Source organism: Aegilops tauschii, chromosome 2, assembly GCF_002575655.3.
Source record: "Aegilops tauschii subsp. strangulata cultivar AL8/78 chromosome 2, Aet v6.0, whole genome shotgun sequence".
In the NCBI taxonomy this organism is placed as follows: Eukaryota; Viridiplantae; Streptophyta; class Magnoliopsida; order Poales; family Poaceae; genus Aegilops; species Aegilops tauschii.
In genome coordinates, this window is record NC_053036.3 from 30,947,951 (window position 1) to 30,966,481 (window position 18,531).

Here is an 18,531-nt window from a genome sequence, read left to right on the forward strand (position 1 = left end):
GATAATAATCCAGCATTAAAATTAATCATGGCAGCTTTCAAACAGAGAAGGAACTAAAGCGAATTATTAAAGGTGGGCCAAAATCCTTCGGACCTCATCCAGCCGCTCCAGATACCTCAAGCCTTGTATATAAATACACACAGTGTGTGCGTAGTAGACTGCATCACAACATCTGTAGTGCACATCTCTCAGCGATTGTCTTCACCTTAGCAGATTCATCCCAAGAAGCCATTCACTAGCTCACTGCACAAGCAGTACAACAAGGACAAGTAGCCTTTGCAAGTTTGTCGCCAGTTGCAGAAGTACTCAGACCTTTGTGAGAGATATGGAGGGCAGAGATGATGTCAAATCAGATGAGATCCTCCTGCCTGGGTTCCGGTTCCATCCTACCGACGAAGAGCTGGTTAGTTTCTACCTCAAGAAGAAGATCCAGCAGAAGCCCATCTCCATTGAGCTCATCATGCAGCAGGACATCTACAAGTTTGATCCATGGGACCTCCCAAGTAAGCAAGCTTGCATCTACATCTCCTTGTTTATACTACATCTTATTTTCCTCATGAATAGAATGGGATGGAATTAATTGGCTTTTGAGTTTTCAAAACTTGTATCTTCCAAGGAGAGGTTAGGAATTAGGATGCTGATTCGACACAAGTTGTTTCATTGATCTTTAGTTAAGTAGGAACAAGGACAATCTCGTGCTCATCCATCTAGCTAGTAGAGATTCAGTTGAAAGAAATCAGCAGTAGTATTGATTATCTTTGCATGGCAAGCTAACCTAGAATAGATGGGTTACTCACCTTACTGCAAAGTCTAACTTGAATGTGTTCCTTGTCAACGACAGAGCTTGCGAGCACCAGCAGTGAGACAGAGTGGTACTTCTACTGCCCAAGGGACTGGAAATATCGCAACAGCGCGAGGCCAAACCGGGTCACAGCAGCTGGTTTCTGGAAAGCCACAGGAACAGATAGGCCGATTTACTCCTCCGAGGGCACCAGGTGCGTAGGCCTGAAGAAGTCCCTTGTCTTCTACAAAGGCAGAGCGGCAAGAGGGATCAAAACCGACTGGATGATGCATGAGTTCAGGCTTCCTTCGCTCACCGATCCATCACTTCCCAAGAGACCGATCGACAAGAACATCCCGCTTAATGTACGCATTTCAATTCATATTATGTAGTTGCAGAGCTAAATTCCAATGTTATGTGGAATTCTTAAGGAACTTTTTCTGTTGCCGAAAACAGGACTCTTGGACCATATGCAGAATTTTCAAGAAGACCGGTTCGATGGCTGCGCAACGTGCGCTGTCTCATGCTTGGGGGGCTCCATTGCCTGGGGCAACTGAGCAACAACATCTCCTCTCCGCCATGCAAACGGGGCAAGCTTCACATTTTGCTTCGGAGAGCTCCACTCGCTCATTGCAAGTTGCAGCAGTGGCACCATCAAATCAGTTCATAAGTTTCAACTGTGGTCCATCTCCGCAAGTCTTCAAAGGTCCCACCATCTTGCCATTCCAAACACAGGCGCCATCACACAAGCCCGTGCTGCGCACTGCGCCACCATCGCTCTTCTTCGATGCGCACTTTGGGCAGCCTGAGCAGATCGCTGGATTTGTGACTGGTTCTTCTGCGGATGTAAATGCCAGCATGAGCTGCAGGGACCAAGAGTCATCCACAACGAAGCATGGCGGTAATTTCAGGAGCATGAACAATGAGTGGGAAGCTCCGGGGAGACTCGATTTCCCATTCGGTTTAGTAGAAGACTCTTCAGATGACTGGGAGTGCAACATACCTTGGGAATCCTTTCTTAGCCCAACAGTCCCTGCTGAGATCCCACAGCACTAGATGCCTAGCCTGCCCTACAAGGAGTGGAAGGTGTGCGCCACCTTCATCTGTCAGCATTTCTGTTAGCAAAGGCACCAGCTATTGTTTGTTTAGTTTTGGATCAGATGTACTGTATATACTAGTAAGCTATACCCTTGTTAACAGCAGTGCTAACAGAGAGAAGGATATATACATACATACATTGGGCGTATCGTGTATACATTTTATTTCAAGGTGGGTGATGGTGTACATGGAGTGAAGAGTACTGAACATATGATAAATCAATGGATTAAATACCCTGATAATAGAAAGGTACAACGATTTGGAACGCTCTAAACTCAAAAGGTCTGTCTCTCACCTGCTAAACATTTAACTCGAGGCAACTAAACCTTTCATCACCACCATCAGGAGTACTTTTCAATTTTTCATTGTGTACAAAACAGCAGCGCAACGTCAATTTCAGAGGAGCTCTACTTTGCGGCTATCTTGTCTTTGGTTTTCTGAATTTTCAGGACCTTTTTGGTAATCTTCTGCTCTTTGACTGAGAAAGCACGAATAATCCTGCACAGCCATAGTTGCAACTTATGAGTACAAGATGACAGATTATTGAACTTCACAAATCAGCATATATCTAGCTTTTATTTGCTCACCTCTCTCTAAAAGCAGCTCCAGAAAGCCCTCCACCATAAGCACTCCTGCGGTTCCTAAAAACCTGGACCTTTTGTACTCAGTACACCTGAGGTGAGGAATCTGAAAATGAGAACTTGCAGTATGAACCTCAAGTGGAACTATTAACATTACAATCAGAGAAATGAGTGGTATCAGTAACATGACAAACCAGCAATTACAATGCCACAGATCGTACCAATTGCTTTCAACGACCAAATTATCTCATTCATCTTGCAGTACAATTTCCTCCTAATGCAACCAAATGAAGTGTATGTGCACACGGGTGATAGATGAAAGCATATTTTACTACATGTATCAAGCTTCTTTTTAGGATTCAGGTAACTTCAGAGTTCATGATTTGGAGTGAAGCAATGGCAGTATGGGGCTACCAACGACTGTGTGCCTAGTTCAAACAGACAATAAGGAATTTCAAGCTTGTGGAAGCAAAGATGCATGCACACTACGGAGAAACAAAAGAAGATAAAATTGGCGACAAATGGCTAGCAAAAACAACATGATGCAGTAATAACGTGAAACTGTGAACTAAGCTTGTGAGACACCAGAAAGTAACTTCTTGGATATCTAAAAGCGGGGATGATACTGGGCAACAAGTGAAGTAATGATCTGCACTCATCATAAGCTGGCCTCTTAAATTTCAAGCATTAATCTACAGAGGACCATACAGCATGTGAACCTTCTTGTCATGACAGTCAATTAGCAAGAAATTATATCTCAAGCAGCAAATAATCTTTGGCAATAATATTTCAAGGGCTGTAATTGCTTAAGAATTTAACTGAGGAAGTTACAGGACGCGCAAATGAAGAGTGAAATCACACAAAAATTTCAAATATACTGTACATGACTGGAACAAGCATTTAAAGTAATGATGCAGATTAAATTGAGAAGATGTTTGCAGATGGTGGTAAGAGCCAATGAAGGGAAAACTAATTCTAGTCAAGACTCTAAAGATGCACTTGGTGAATGTTGGTTGCACATCTGCACTTGCACTTGTTTATTACAAACCATAGCCAATAAAAAGCTAGTATATCACAAAGTAGACCTGTCAATTACCAAGTTCCATGAGCTATTCTTGACTCAACAACACTTGCAGAACACTGCACACCACTCTCATCCTGGCATCGGGCATCCAACATAAGTAGCAGGAGCAGCACCACCAGAAATCAACAAACTGTCTTATATAGCAAACATCAAACACAGGATATAATTAACAGTGGGTAATGAGTAGTTGTAGAAGTGCTGAAATATGCAAGGAACATGACTAGTATTTCTTAATTAAGCTACATTAGCCATTAAATAAAAGGCTGTTCCTCGGAAAAGTTGAACCTTGTGCAGAGTGCAGACTTACCCTTATAGTAAGATCATCAGCCATGTATCCAATAGACAGCATTCAAAAGTAAGATTGTAGTGGCGTCGACCATCATCTGTTTCAGACAGAAGATTTGGCAACGGCATACCATTGTCAATGGTGAACATGCAGTGCCAATAACAGATATGTGGACTTAAAATCTAGTTCTGGCATCATTTTAAACATAAAACCAAAAACATGTTATGGAACCAAAACTGAAAGAAACACCAGTCTATGCAGTGGACATCTCTGTGATAAAACAATATCATATCAAGTTCATACTACGTACAAGGTACTCCAAATAAAATTGCTCATACTGCTAAAACCCTCACTAACTGTTCAGGTGGATACGATGATCCAACTCATTGTGAATGTGAATTCTCAAGCCCAATTATTACAATCCTATTATTGACCAATGATGGTCAAATGTGCAAATGATGACAGCCAACAAGTCTGAAAGTTACTAGAACCCGACCCATTTTAATCACCCGCTTCCAGCAGTTTTCAATCCACTAACAGACCATTCCATCCGTGCAGCAGCTTGCTAACAAAGATAAGAATTGTTTTTGGCACTTTCCTGCAAGTAGCAGAACATAAACATCAGTGGGGTCTAGAAATAAGATCAAACAGTTGCACACATGGAATAAAATGTGAAATCAAATGGAATGAACACTGTTTAATTAGGGACACATGCAGTACCAGCTCATTAACTTGGGGTATATTTGGTTTGGAGCCCAAGCAAAAAAAAAAAAACTAGTAATGCTGACTGTATTTGACCGCCATGTCGTCTGGGGCCTCAGCACTCTGTGGTGCCTGAGTGCTAAATGTTGGTCCACCTTGACGAGAAGATCCAAGCTGATCATGCTCATTTCCTATGCGGCCATAGTGTGGGAGACTCTGAGCAGAGCCCAAACTAGACCGTTGTGCTTCAGGGGCACCAAATGATGGCCGTGATGCCTGAGGAGCACCATACCCAGGCTGCTGCACTTGATGAGTACCATACCCAGGCTGCTGCGCTTGATGAACCCCATACCCAGGCTGCTGCGCTTGATGAGCCCCATACCTGGCCTGTTGCGCTTGATGAGCCCCATACCCAGGCTGTTGTGCTTGATGAGCCCCATACCCAGGCTGTTGCGCTTGATTGGCGCCATATCTGGGCTGTTGCGCCTGTTGGGCGCCATATCCGGGCTGTTGCGCCTGATGGGCGCCATATCCGGCCTGCTGCGCCTGATGGGCGCCATATCCAGGCTGCTGCGCTTGATGAGCACCATATCCAGGCTGCTGCGCTTGATGAGCACCATACCCAGGCTGTTGCGCTTGATGAGCACCATACCCAGGCTGTTGCGCTTGATGAGCACCATACCCAGGCTGTTGTGCTTGCTGAGCACCATGGCCTGGCTGTTGTGCTTGGTGAGCGCCATACCCTGTCTGCCATGGACGAGATGTGCCAAACCCAGGATGTTGAGTCTCATGAGCAACATGTGTTGGTTGCTGCGGTCGACTACCAAACCCAGGCTGCACCGGTGTAGCTGAGCCAAAATTAGGTTGCTGCACTTGAGGAGCACCAACTGTTTGCTGCCAAGGGCGAGAGGTACCAAACTCTGGCTGTTGTCCATCTTGAGGCAGGGCAATCCCAGGTTGTTTTTCTTGAGGAGAAGAAATACCATGCTGCCATTTATTAGAAGCACCAACATCTGTTTTTTCAACTTGTTGGTTTCCAGACACAGGCTGCTGAAGTTTAGGAGACATCCACTCGGGTTGCCGCACTTGAGATGCACCATTGCCAGGCTGAAACGGTTGTGGAGAACCATAACCTGGTTGGCCTTGGTTAGGTGTGTAGCTGCCCCGTGTCTGATTAGATGCAAATCCTGGCAGCCCTTGAGGTGAAGTGCGAGGGCGAACCTCTGGTCTTGGCTGAGGAGGCAGTGGCACTGGTTTTTCTTCAAAAGCTTTCTCGATCTCTTCATGCCGATCGGCATTCTTGAAAATCTCACTCACAGACTCCCGGAACTCAGGAGTTGCAACAACACCACCCCTTGCCATGTCCCTCACCAGGTCCAGTGCTCTATCCAATTCCCCTTCCTTGCACAGTGCATTGACCAGGATTTCAAATGTGGTTGTGTTCGGCTTGATCTCCTTGTCAGCCATCCTTCCGTACACCTTCAAGGCATCATCAACCCGGCCAGCTTGGGAAAGTCCTTCAAACATTCTATTGAAAAAGCCAATGTTGAACTTTGGGCCGTGCTCCCTCCCATCTGCCATTTTGTAGAAGTACTGAATCGTGTCATCCACACGACCTTCCTTGAAGCACAAGTCGACCAGGAAAGTGTAGGTGTACACATCAGGAAGCACCGACTTGCTCTCCATCTCCTCAAAGAGCTTCTCTGCCTCTGCAAGCATCCCCTGCTCACAGAGCTTCCCAATGATGTTGTTGAAGCAGCCGACGTCCATCTGGACGTTCCTCCTCGGCTGGCGGTGGAACACCTCAATGGCATCCTGGAACCTGCCCTCCTTGAAGCACTGGTTGACCATGACATTGTAGGACTCGCTGTTCATGCCGATGAAGCTTGGCGGGCTGTGGTTGTCAATCATGGTCTCCCACAGGTCATTGGCCTCCTTGTGCTTGTCATGCTTGAAGAGTGTCTCGAGCAGAACGTTGCAGGTGGCGGGCGTCATCTTGAAGTTCCTGTCCAGCAGAGACTTGTAATTCTCCATGGCCTCCTTGTCCATGCCTTTCTTCCAGTAGCCCTCCATGAAGCTGGTGTGCACGACGCCGTCGTACACGGTGGCCTTCTCGGTGAGCTCGGCAAAGAGCTCGAAGGCCTTGTCCCAGTCGTCGAGGCCGATGTAGCCGTCGATGAGGTTCTTGTAGACGATGGAGTCGGCACCCTGGCCGCGGTGGTACATGCTGTGGTGGAGCTCGAGGGCCTCCTGGATGCGGCCGGCGGCGACGAGGCCCTTGGTGAGGTGGCGGTAGCTGACGGCGGAGGGGGAGAAGGAGGTGGCGCCGTCGAGCATCTCCTGGTAGGCCAGGAGCGCCTCGTCGACGCGGCCGGCCTCGCAGTGGGCGAGGATGAGGGTGTTGTAGGAGACGACGTTGGGGACGATGCCGGAGCGGCGGAAGAAGAAGTCGAAGAGGGCCACGGCGTCGTCGTGGCGGCCCGCGCGGCCCATGGAGGCGGCCACGGCGTTGCAGGTGAAGACGGTGGGGCGGACGCGGGAGCTGACGGCGGCGCGGGCGGCCGCCGAGGCCCCGTCGAGGTCGCCCGAGCGGATCAGGGACTGCACGCGGTTGTGGAGGCTGAGGCGCGGGCCGACGAGGGAGGAGGTGGTGTCGGGGAGGCGGGGCGCGTTGGGGTCCCGCGGCGGGGGCGGGGCGGACGGGTCCCGCCGGAGCGCGTGGAGCGGCGGCTCGATGCGGAGGCGGCGCTTGCGGCGGCGCCGCTCCGCCGCGGCCTCCTCCGCGGAGGAGAAGGAGAAGCCGCGGGCGGGGGCGAGCAGCGCGGGGGAGAGGGCCGGGTGGGGGGTTGGGGTGGTGGTGGGTGGGAGGAGGCGAGGCTGGGGGTGTGGGTGCGGGACGGGGAGGCGGCGGAGGAGGAGGAGACGGCGGAGGAGCGCCGCCATGGTCTTCCGCCGACGAGGAGCAGGGCAGGGCAGGGGAGGGAAGGGTTCTGGTGGAGCGGCGGCCACGGGGGAAGCAGAGCGACCCAAAACCCTTCACCCCCTTTCCTTTCCTTCCCCCGATGGTTCTCTGTGGGCTTGGGCCATTTCTCCAGGCCATTTCGCTTTCATTTCCTGCTGAAAGGCCTTCGCTTCCTTCCAACCCAATTCTGGCCACTTATTCTCTAACCTCTTTCTTTCTCATTCAAAAAAAGTTAAAGAATTTGTCTCAAAAAAAAGAGCTAAAGAAAAACGAATCCTTCTGTTTTCACATGAGTAACAAAAGTGATGAAAGGAAAACCATTCCTCGCTGCTACGGAATGACAGAATGATATAAAAGAACTCAACTAATGAGAGCCTAACTTTTTCTTAGACAATTGTGAGCATAACTTCTCCACTATGACTAGACTCCGCAATCTCATGAGTAATGGGGGAGCTACCCTTGGGCCAGGGTGGGTTGGCCTTCTCCCCCTTTCAAACAAAGTTCTTGTCGGAAACGATGATTCTATATGGCTGGGCTCATTTCGCTGGCTTGCCAGTGGTTTTCCCATTCTTATTTGTGTTTCTTCTTGTTTTTGATTATTTCCTGGTTTCTGCCTTTTTAGTTTTTTTTTTTCATTTTTCTGGTCAGATTTATTTTGTCTATTCTTTTGGTTGTATGGTTTCTTTTCAATTTCAACACTTCCCTTTTTTTCTTTTCTTTGTTTTTCGTGTTTCCATCTTTTATTTCTTTCATAAATACATGAACATTTTTAATGCATAGATTTTTCTATTGAATTACTTGAATCAGATCGATCGATCTGCCCATACGCAACATATGTGTGCCTTAGTTTGTTTGAGTGAGAAATCACCTCGGTACGTATACGATTTCATTATATTCCCTCGGATCCATAATACTTGTCGTTCAAATGGATGTGTATAGACATATTTCAATGCTAGATACATCTGTTGGAGCGACAAGTAATATGGATCGGAGGGAGTATATCAATTAGACCTGATACATACTCCAAAATTTTGAAGAATAGAAATAATGTGGGCTGGTTTCCTATATTTCTTCAATTTTGTTGGGGCGGATGGCGATTTTCTGTGGAGTCGTCACGTATTTAGTTTAGCATGATCTCTTCCCTGTGAATCCCATGTGTCTGTTTCAACATTGTCGAGCAGCATTTGGCAGTTTGATTTGCTTTTCTCTTTGTTATGCGGAGTTCCAAAAATATATGGTTGCTCCAAAGCCAAGCTTATACGGGGCATTTTCTTTGATATGAATTCAACTTCTAAAAATAATTTTAGTCCCTAAAATGCCAAAAGATTCATCCTACATTGATGCCCACTGGTGAAAGAACTCATTGGCGAAAATTAATATGCGTGAAAATTGAAGATACATGAACATTTCTTTTAAAAAATTGAACATTTGTAAATTACATGAACATTTCAATAAAATGTGTGAACAATTTTTGAATAAATGTGAACATTCTTCATATCACACTATTATTTTTACTGGTTTATTTTTAAATTATATATAAAAATTAATAAGGCAACAATCTTGAAATAAGATTAAAAAATTATTAGAAATACATGAACACTTTTGGCTTCACACACAACTAGTGAAGTAAATACATTTTCAAAATGTAGTAGTTCAATGGAAAAAGGGGGTTTTAACCAGGGGAAAATATAAAAATGGTGGACATCATATGGGTGGAGGCGAGGCGGGCAACCAACACGGTTAGTGGGCCATGTCCTGCTTATCACACGCTATTAGAGGCACATAGGAGCCCCACATATGTGTGTGTGTGTGAGCTCGTATATACGCCCGAAGCGGATGGTAAGGAGGCTTCACAAGATGGAAGAGTAATGTGCTAGCACTCAAGGGGCCCGTTAATACATGTTGTTTTATTTATTACAGAAATATTCAACCTTCTCTTTAGTGAATTTAAAAGAATAGTAAAAATACAACTGAAATACTAAAGAGATTTTATGAAAAGTTAATATAATCTTCATATATAGCAAAATAACATTCATCTCATATTGAAGAATTGCACGAAAAAAGATTATGTTAGTGTGTGTGGGTGGGGGAGGGGGGTCTTAAAAATTCCATGCATTTGGGAAAAAAAATCATGTGCCTGAAATAGTTCTTTATGCATGTAAAAATGTAAATTTATAAGAAGGTTCGTTACATTTGAGGTAAGTTGCTCATTTGTATCAGAATAAATGGTCATGTCATCTTAAAAGGGTTCAATATTTCTCTCCAATAAAAAGATACATCAAAAAGAAAAGGAGTGAAAGCCCCCAAAGAAACAAAAACATAAAAGAAAATGGGAAGAAGAAAAGAGGAAAACGGAGACAAGACAGAATATGAATCAAAATATATTGACTTTTTTAACACACGTTTTTGTTTTCAAAATTTTGTGAACATAATAATATCAGTCGATGAACATTACTTTAAATTTTAGGAACATTACTTTCTTAATATTAGCATTTTCGTAAATATGAGCATTTGTAGGCATACAAACTTTTTCAAAAAAAGTTCATGAATATGTTTTAAGCAATAGAATTTTTTACAAATACGTATGGATGATTTTTTTTCACGAATACTTGTATTTTCAGAATGAACTTTAATAATAAAAATAAGTAAAATAAATTGGAACTAAAAATTACAAACCTTTATTGGGCTGGCCGAGGTAGCAACCCTGTGCGTTTTTGGGGTCTAGGACCACCCTGTGCGTATAGAGAGGATCAGGGCTCCCCTCAAATAAAAAAAATAAAAAATCCGGGGTCCGGCCAACTGGTACGGTACCCGTGGCGATCCGGCCGGCCGATCGTAACAAACATTTCCGAGACCTACCTACGGTTAGCTACACCGATGGATCTTCTAATTACTTTTACCAAACCCTAGCCAAAGTAGTCAGTAGGAGCATCTCCAGCCGCGTCCCCAACAGGCCTTCTTCAGGTGTTTTTGCCGGGCCGGCGCCGAAAAAACGGCCAAGTCGCGCCTCCAGAAACCCATTTTTCGCCGGCTCGGGTCGAAACTGATGCCGGCGGACCCAGGCCGAACCCGACGCCCTGGGGCGCCTGGGGCGCCCGCACAAGCGAAAAGGGCGCGTGGGTCCGCCCTGTCGGCGAGTTGAGCGCCTCTTCCCGCCTTTCTTCCCGCATTTCCCCCACTTCCCTCCCATTCTCTCCCTTCCTCCCGCCAATCTCCCTCCCGCTCGCCTCACAGCCGGCCGCCATGCCATCGAAGAAGTACGTCGTCCCCCGCGCCGCGGCAACCGCGACCGCCTCCGTCGCCCAGCCGAAGCAGAGGAAGCCGAGGGCGCCGCCGTTCAAGCCACCGGGCATGTCAAACGTCGACTGGAGGGTGGAAGTTCAGCGACGGGAGGCTGTCACCGCCAACCGGCGGAACAGGGCGATCGCCGAGAAGGCCCGTGACAACGCGGCGCGTGCGGCTGCGGCTTCGGCGAAGCAAGCCGAGGCCGAGGCGGCTCGCGCGGGATGATGAATCCACCCGGCAGCCACGCCCAGTACGCGCCCTGGGGCCAGCAAGGCGTCGGCTCTCCGTCGCCGCAGCCATGGGGATCGCCCTCGCCGGGCTACACCGACGGGGACGCGCACGGTGGGTTCAACCCCAACGTCACCTTCCTCCATGGACACCCGGCCCAGCGCACGCCCTCGCCTGCCTTCGCCGGTGTGCAGTACCCTCCATACAACTACTCGCCGCCCGCCTACGCGTCCTCCCCGACGCCACCTTTCCGCCGTGGCGCGCTTCCCTTCTCGCACCTCGGCGACGCCGACGACACCGAGGCCGACATGGAGAACATCATCGCGACCGGCTCGACCGCGGCCGCCGCGTCTCCCGGGTTCGTCACCCCGGACGACACGGTGGATCTCAGCGGCGGCATGGACGGCGAGCTCGGCTACGTCTACGGCGAGGAGGAGCAGGAAGAGCAGGAGGAGGAGGACGAAGGGGCCAAGAATGGGAAACACGTCGACGCGGCTACCGCCCGAGTGCAGGAGTCCATCGAGCATTGCCTTGCCGACGCACAGGCCCGGGCCGTCCTGCGTGAAGAGAAAACCGCGGCGCGGTGGTCGTCGTTGATGACGAACAGCGCCATCAAGCTTGACCTGCTCCGGACCAACGTCGCCGCGAAGAAGAGGAACACCGACCTGGCTTTTCTGATGGGCGGGGCGGACATGCTCCAGAGCACCGACGAGAAGCTCAAGGCGTGGTACATGGCGGAGCGCGGCCTCATCCTGAACCAGCTGCCGACGACGGCGACTCCAACTCCCGCGCCCATGCCCACGCCCACGCCCACGCCAAGCCCGAGTGATGACGCCTCCACGACGCCCAGCAGCACCGAAGCCGCGCCGACACCGTCCAGCACCGAAGCGGCTCCGACACCGCCGAGCCCGCGCACGCCGACTCCACCTACGCCTGAGGCCGACCCCGCCGAGTGATGCGTTGCGCATGCTAACTTGTGGCGTTCTATTTTTTGTACGCCAGACTACATCCGATCGCCGAACTGTGAATTGTGATCGCCGGACTTGTGGCGTCTTTTGTGAGCGGGAACGACCAAGTTCGAATTTTCCACATCCTGGGGACGGCGCCTGGGGGCGTGACTGGGAGCTAGGTCGCCCCAGGGGCCGAGCTAGCGCCGGTTCACCCCCAGGCCGCTTTTTTTAGGCGCCCCGGGGGGCCGGCTGGAGATGCTCTAAACCAGGAAAGTGGAGATGGCCGGCGACGAGCTTGTGGCGGTGGCGGCGGAGGCCGCGGAGTGTAGCAGGTGGGTACTGATGTGTCTACTGGCCGTCATCGGTTCGACTCTTTTCGTCGTCGGCGCCGGGATGTTTGCCTACGTCGAGCATGTTGAGCAGCTTCCCGACCTCAGCTGGTTGCCGTCGCCTGACTTCGCCTTCTTCCTCTCCATTTTGGTCGCCGCCCTAGGAGGAGTCATTTGTTTTCATTGTTCTTTTTCAAGAGTGGCAACGCGGCAATCCAGAAGGTGATAGGATCGTAGATTCACTGTTGCTCTTCTAGTCAATCTATGTTTATCTGTAATTTTACCTGCATCTGCATGCATGCATGGTTACATGAACCAGATCCATCGTTTTGTCCATGTAGACAGCTTATGCACGTCTTAGTTTGTTTGACCGAGACATCACCATGCATATAGTCTGCAATACGGACAGAAAGTAATAATAAAGAATCAAAAGACCCGTGCGTTTCTACTTTCTCGGATTTTTTAGCCGTGTGGGCGATTTCTGTAGAGTTTAGGGTTTAGTTTAGCTTCTTTTTAAGGGAATGCCGTCATGGCACTTTATTGAAATTCAAATAAAGATTAAAGCAACTCAAACGCGCTGACACAAAAGGACGCGCCTTTGGTCCGCTTTTTGTCTGTTTAGGACGGCTGTAGGCTCATTATTTGTCTGCGACCGTTCAGTGCGTCCAACTGGCCGACGCATTTTTCCTCTGCATTCAAAGCAAATTTACCTTAAAAGGGCCCGTGGCCAGAGCTTATGTCATCGAAATCAATAATTAAGGAGTACTCGTTGCAAAGAACACTCCACTTTCCCACATCGCGACAAGTGGCGCACATGCAGCGCGCCACTTGTCGCAACCTGGGAGTTTTCTCTTTTTTCGTAGATCCGTTTATTCAAAATGTTTTATCTCTTAAACCGTGCGTCCAAATCTCGAACCGTTTTCACCATTGGATTCCTCGCGTCGAGATCTTCAATACTAGATCCCATGTCGATAGGTTTTGACGAACTTTTTTTTTCACGAAAAAACCGGACGAAAAAAACCGGGTAAAAAACCGAACCGGGAGCACGGTTTTTTCCCTTTCCGAAAGAGGCACGGTCATGACTCTCGCAAAAGCACAACCGTGCCTCTCGTGGAAGCAAAACCGTGACTCTCGTGGAAGAAAAAAAAAACAAAAAACGCGTTTTTTTTTCGTTTCCGAGAGGCACGGCCGTGACTCGCGAAAAGCACAACCATGCCTCTCGCGAAAGCAAAACCGTGACTCTCCCAAAAGAAAAGAAACAGAAAACGCGTATTTTTTCCCTTTCCGAGAGGCACGACCATGACTCTCGCGAAAGCACAACCGTGCCTCTCGCGGAAGCAAAATCGCGACTCTCGCGAAAGAAAAAAAAATAGAAAACGCGTTTTTTTCCCTTTCCGAGAGGCACAGCCGTGACTCTCGCGAAAGCACAACCGTGCCTCTCGCGGAAGCAAAACTGTGACTCTCGCGAAAGAAAAAACAGAAAACACGTTTTTTTCCGTTTCCGAAAGGCACGACCGTGACTCTAGCTAAAGCACAACCGTGCCTCTCGCGGAAAAAAGACCGTGACTTTCGCGAAAGAAAAAAAAAGAAAACGCGTTTTTTCTGCGCAAATTTTTTTTTCAAATTTTTTTGATCGAAAAGCTAAGGAAGACCGGGCGAAAACCAAAACGTCGAAAAAAAACCCGTTTAAAAAGCCAAAACGCGTGCGGAAAAATAAAAAAACAAAATTCGGAGGGAGCGCCCAGAGTGCGACACGTGCCGCATGGCTGAGAGCACGCCAAGTGACACCGATCGTTGCGAGGCTCCCGAAGGAGCGCTCGTAACTAGTTGCTCCCTCATGTCATCAGCCATGATATAGCTGGCCAAATGGGCCCTTTTTTTCGGGCCGGCCCGTGAGCACGCCGGAACGGCCCGCCTTGGGCCAGGCACGACACGGGCTAAAACGGGCCAGGCCCAACACGCGGCACACCCTGGGTCGTGCCTGGGCCTGGAGGCTGGGCACGCGGGCCGGCACGGCACGGCACGGCCCGATTACGTTTTTTTATTTTTTATACATCTATATATGGCCCAACATGTAAAAATAGGCTAAAAACGCTCGGTGCGTCAAATAACAGGCTGAAAATATGCGGCCCACCGTGCTAAATGGGCCAACGTGCCCGCCCGTTTACTAACTGGGCCGGGCCTGGCACGCGGCACACCCTGGGCCGTGCCTGGGCCTGGAGGCTGGGCACGCGGGCCGGCACGACACGGCCCAATTACATTTTTATTTTTAATTTTTTATACATCTATATATGTCCCAATATGTAAAAATAGGCTAAAAACGCTTAGTGCGTGAAATAACAGGCTGAAAATATGCGGCCCACCGTGCTAAACGGGCCAACGTGCCGGCCGGTTTACTAACTGGGCCGTGCCTGGACCTAGCGGCGCAGCACACGGGCCGGCACGGCACGGCCCGTATAGTAATCGTGCCCTGGCGGGCCGTGCCGGGCCAGGCACGATTACGATGGGCCGGGCCATGCCGGGTCGAGCCGGCCCGTTTGGCCAGGTATGGGCCATGACAGGGACCACACTTCATGCCGGCGGCCATGCCAGCCTGCAAAAAGAATACCATAGTTCATGCCGGCGCACATGCCAGCGCTCGTCACAGTTGCCAACACAAAAAAAGATGTAAATTTATAGTTTTGAAAAATGTGTGATCAGATGATTGTTTTATTTTTTAAACATTCTTCTAATTAAATGAATATTTGTGAGCGCCAATTTAGTAAGTATGAACTTTAATTAATATATGTGAACATTTTAAGACACCTGAACATTTCTTTTGAAATTTTGAAGATTTGTAAATTACATGAGCATTTTAATAAAATGTGTGAACATTTTCTGAATAAATTTTAATATTCTTCATATTGCACTAGTATTTTTACCTGTTTAATTTTAAATCACGTATATAAATTAATAGGGCAAATATTCTGAAATAAGATAAAAATATTCTTATAAATACATGAATACCTTTTTTTTTGCTTCACACACAACTGGTGAACTAAATACATTTTTAAAAGTTAGTAGTTCAATGGAAAAGGGTGTTTTAACAAGGGAAAAAAATGGTGGACATAATACGGGTGGAGACAAGGCAAGCAACCAACAGGGTTAGTGGGCCACATCCTGCTCATAAGACGCTGTTAGCGCCACATAGCAGCCCGACATATGTGTGTGTGAGCTCGTATATACGCCCGAAGCGGCTGGTGAGGAGGCTTCACTAGATGGGAAGAGTAATGTGCTAGCACTCAAGGGTCAATTAATACATATTGTTTTTATTTATAATAGAAATATTCAACCATGTATTTCGTGAATTTAAAAGTATAGTAAAAATACCGCTTAAATACTAACGAGATTACTAAAAAAATCATTCTTCATGCACGGAAAAACATGTGTTTGTGTGGGGGGGGGGGGGTGGGGGTGTATTTAAAAATTCCATGCATTTGGGGAAAAAACATGTGCCTGAAATAGTTCTCTATGCATGTAAAAAATGTAAATTTATAAGAAAGTTCATTACATTTGAGGAAAGTTGTTCATTTGTATTAGGATAACTGGTCATGCCATCTTAAAAGGGTTCAATATTTCTCTCCCAAAAAAGAACAAATAAAAAATAAAAAAGATACATAAAAAGGAATACTGAAAAATTACAAGAAAAGAAAAGGAATGAAACCCCCAAAGAAACAAAAACATAAAAGAAAAATGGGAAGAACAAAAGGTAATTTTCTAGCAGCCCAATGCAAATACATTTGCAGATGCGCTTGATGTGGTTACTTAGGAAGCTATGACAATGAGGGGCGGTCTGATCTTTGCAAATTCAGTTGGCTTCAACCGAAGTTGAATCAGATTATTCAATTGTGACCGATTACTGTTCGGGATAGACAATATGGTGGGATACTGCAGCAGCCGTATTCGCAAAATGCGTGGACGTGTCTTCATTAATTGGGAAGGCTATCTTTAAACATTGTGTCCTTTTTTTCAAATCAAGCAGCGCATGTGCTAGATAGTTATATTTTTTGTAATAAAATTTGTATCACTTGGACCGATGAGCCTCCGGCCTGCCTGGTTTCCAAGCTTTTGGACGTTGTAATTCCTGTTTGAGATAAATAAAGCTAGCCATGATGGCCTTCCCTCAAAAAAAGAGGAAAATGGAGACATGACAGAATATGAAGCAGAATATATTGACTTTTTAACACATGTTTTTTGTCTTCAAAATTTTGTGAACATAATAATATCAGTCGATGAACATTACTTTAAATTTTAAGAACATTACTTTGTTAATATTAGCATTTTCGTAAATATGAACATTTGTAAACATACAAAGTTTTCAAAAAAATTCATGAATATGTATTAAGCAATAGACTTTTTTTTTTAAAAAATACACATGGATGAACATTTTTTTCACCAATACTTTTATTTTCAGAATAGGCTTTAATAAATAAAAATAAGTAAAATAAATTCGAATTAGAAAATTACAAACCTTTATTGGGCTGGCCCAGGTAGCAACCCTGCGTGTTTTGGCAAAAGAAAAAGGGATATAGAGGATCGGGGCGTCTGGCCATCTGGTACGGTACCTGTGGCGATCCGGCCGGTCAATCCTAACAAACATCCGAGACCTACCTACGGTTAGCTACACCGACGGATCTTTCAATTGCTTTTACCAAATCCTAGCCAAAATAGCCAGTAAACCAGGGAAGTGGAGATGGCCGGCGACGAGCTTGTGGCGGCGGAGCCCGCGGAGTGTAGCAGGTGGGTGCTGATGTGTCTACTGGCCGTCGTCGGTTCGACTCTTTTCGTCGTCGGCACCGGCATGTTTGCCCACGTCGAGCATGTTGAGCAGCTTCCCGACCTCAGCTGGTTTCCGTCGCCTCACGTCGCGTTCTTCATCTCCGGTTTGGTCGCCGTCCTAGGAGGAGTCATTTTTTCCGTTTTCGTTGTTCTTTTTCAAGAGTGGCAACGCGGCAATCCAGAAGGAGATAGGCTCGTAGATTCATTGTTGCTCTTCTAGTCAATCTATCTACTGTATTTATCTGTAATTTTACCTGCATCTGCATGCATGCATGGTTACATGAACCAGATCCATCGATCTGTCCATATAGACAGCTTATGCACGTCTAGTTTGTTTGACCGAGAAATCACCATGCATATAGTCTGCAATACGGACAGAAAGTAATAATAAAGAATCAAAAGCCCCGTGCGTTTCTACTTTCTTGGATTTTTTAGCCGAGTGGGCGATTTCTGTGGAGTCCGCACGTATTTAGTTTAGGGAACTGCTACGCAGCGGCCGGTGGATAATTTAAAAAGATCCGCCGCCTCAGAGTAGCAGCTGGATGGAGTGCCGAGTAGCCGTTGATAACTTGATATCTTCAACAAGCTTGACATTGCGCTCATCTCTCTGTAACGACGGTCTTGTTGCAATCTTCCCCTAGCCATTTTTTTCTTTTAATTTCTGAAACAGGAGCCTTGTAGTGCTCGTGCTTCTGCAACAAAGACCTTGTTGCAAAAAAATTGACTATTTTTCTCGCGATATTAGCAACACGAGCCTTGTTGCGCTCATGCTTCTGCAACAAAGACCTTGTTGCAAAACTTTTCTGGGCCATTTTTCTCTCCGATATATGCAACATGAGCCTTGTTGTGCTCAGCCTTATGCAACAACAACCTTGTTGCGGAACTTTTTTGGACCATTATTCTCCGTTCGATCTATGTAACATGAGCTCTGTTGCGGAGAGATTTCTGCAACAAGAGTTTTGCTACAAAAAATCTTTCCCTGCAGCGGGAAGAAGAACACGACCATGGATGGGGAAGCGAGTGAAGCCATGGATGATAGAGGCGAGCGTGGTTGCGGGCCATTGTTGAGCACCACTGTCGCGGCATAGCTGGGCGCCGGCGGCCGGAGCGGAGCTCGAGCGTGCGCGCTCGAGCGGCCATGGCCACTGGACGTGAGCGGGCACATGGAGACGGAGATAGGTGACCTCGTCGGCGTGCTTGTCGGCGGCCTCGTTTGCGTGCTGCATGTGGAGGCAGTCGGAGCAGCGCATGTAGGCATCGGCTTGATGGGGAGCTCGGGAGAGCACGGGAGGATTCAGATTTAGATCCCGTAACACATCACTTGTTGCGACAGCGGTTCGGTTGCGAAAACTAGTCTAGGTAATATGTTGCTCCCGAAGCCATCATTAAAATCTGATCCGACGGCTACGGAGCCAGCAGACGCAGTT

At 47.5% G+C, this 18,531-nt stretch overlaps 2 protein-coding genes and 1 long non-coding RNA gene across 4 annotated transcripts; 1 reads left to right on the plus strand and 2 right to left on the minus strand.

The window, feature by feature from the left end:
- Window positions 1-238: 238 nt before the first annotated feature.
- Window positions 239-1,906, plus strand: LOC109776253 (protein FEZ-like). The gene is made up of 3 exons (XM_020334910.4): window positions 239-503; window positions 842-1,146; window positions 1,238-1,906. Exons 1-3 carry the CDS (start codon window positions 326-328, stop codon window positions 1,835-1,837), a joined length of 1,083 nt encoding a protein of 360 aa, XP_020190499.1. The 5' UTR covers window positions 239-325; the 3' UTR covers window positions 1,838-1,906.
- Window positions 1,907-2,088: 182 nt separating this feature from the next.
- Window positions 2,089-3,663, minus strand: LOC141041507 (uncharacterized). The gene is made up of 3 exons (XR_012201658.1): window positions 3,557-3,663; window positions 2,467-2,566; window positions 2,089-2,377 (listed from the first exon to the last, which is right to left on the minus strand). It is a non-coding gene; the product is annotated as an uncharacterized lncRNA (long non-coding RNA).
- Window positions 3,664-4,086: 423 nt separating this feature from the next.
- Window positions 4,087-7,596, minus strand: LOC109776256 (pentatricopeptide repeat-containing protein At1g10270). 2 transcript variants are annotated; one of them, XM_073507781.1, is made up of 3 exons: window positions 7,356-7,527; window positions 4,551-7,307; window positions 4,087-4,428 (listed from the first exon to the last, which is right to left on the minus strand). In XM_073507781.1, exons 1-2 carry the CDS (start codon window positions 7,473-7,475, stop codon window positions 4,605-4,607), a joined length of 2,823 nt encoding a protein of 940 aa, XP_073363882.1. In that variant the 5' UTR covers window positions 7,476-7,527; the 3' UTR covers window positions 4,087-4,428; window positions 4,551-4,604. The 2 variants fall into 2 exon arrangements, with proteins under 2 accessions (XP_073363882.1, XP_073363881.1); XM_073507780.1 differs by having other exon boundaries at window positions 4,551-7,596.
- Between the last annotated feature and the right edge of the window lie 10,935 nt (window positions 7,597-18,531).

Excerpts from the sequence above, each read along its gene's own strand:
- LOC109776253 (XM_020334910.4), top strand. The coding sequence starts at position 326 with ATGGAGGGCAGAGATGATGTCAAATCAGATGAGATCCTCCTGCCTGGG. Across the intron at positions 504-841 it reads TGATCCATGGGACCTCCCAA|AGCTTGCGAGCACCAGCAGT; the intron begins GTAAGCAAGCTT and ends TGTCAACGACAG. Across the intron at positions 1,147-1,237 it reads ACAAGAACATCCCGCTTAAT|GACTCTTGGACCATATGCAG; the intron begins GTACGCATTTCA and ends TGCCGAAAACAG.
- LOC109776256 (XM_073507780.1), bottom strand. The coding sequence starts at position 7,475 with ATGGCGGCGCTCCTCCGCCGTCTCCTCCTCCTCCGCCGCCTCCCCGTC.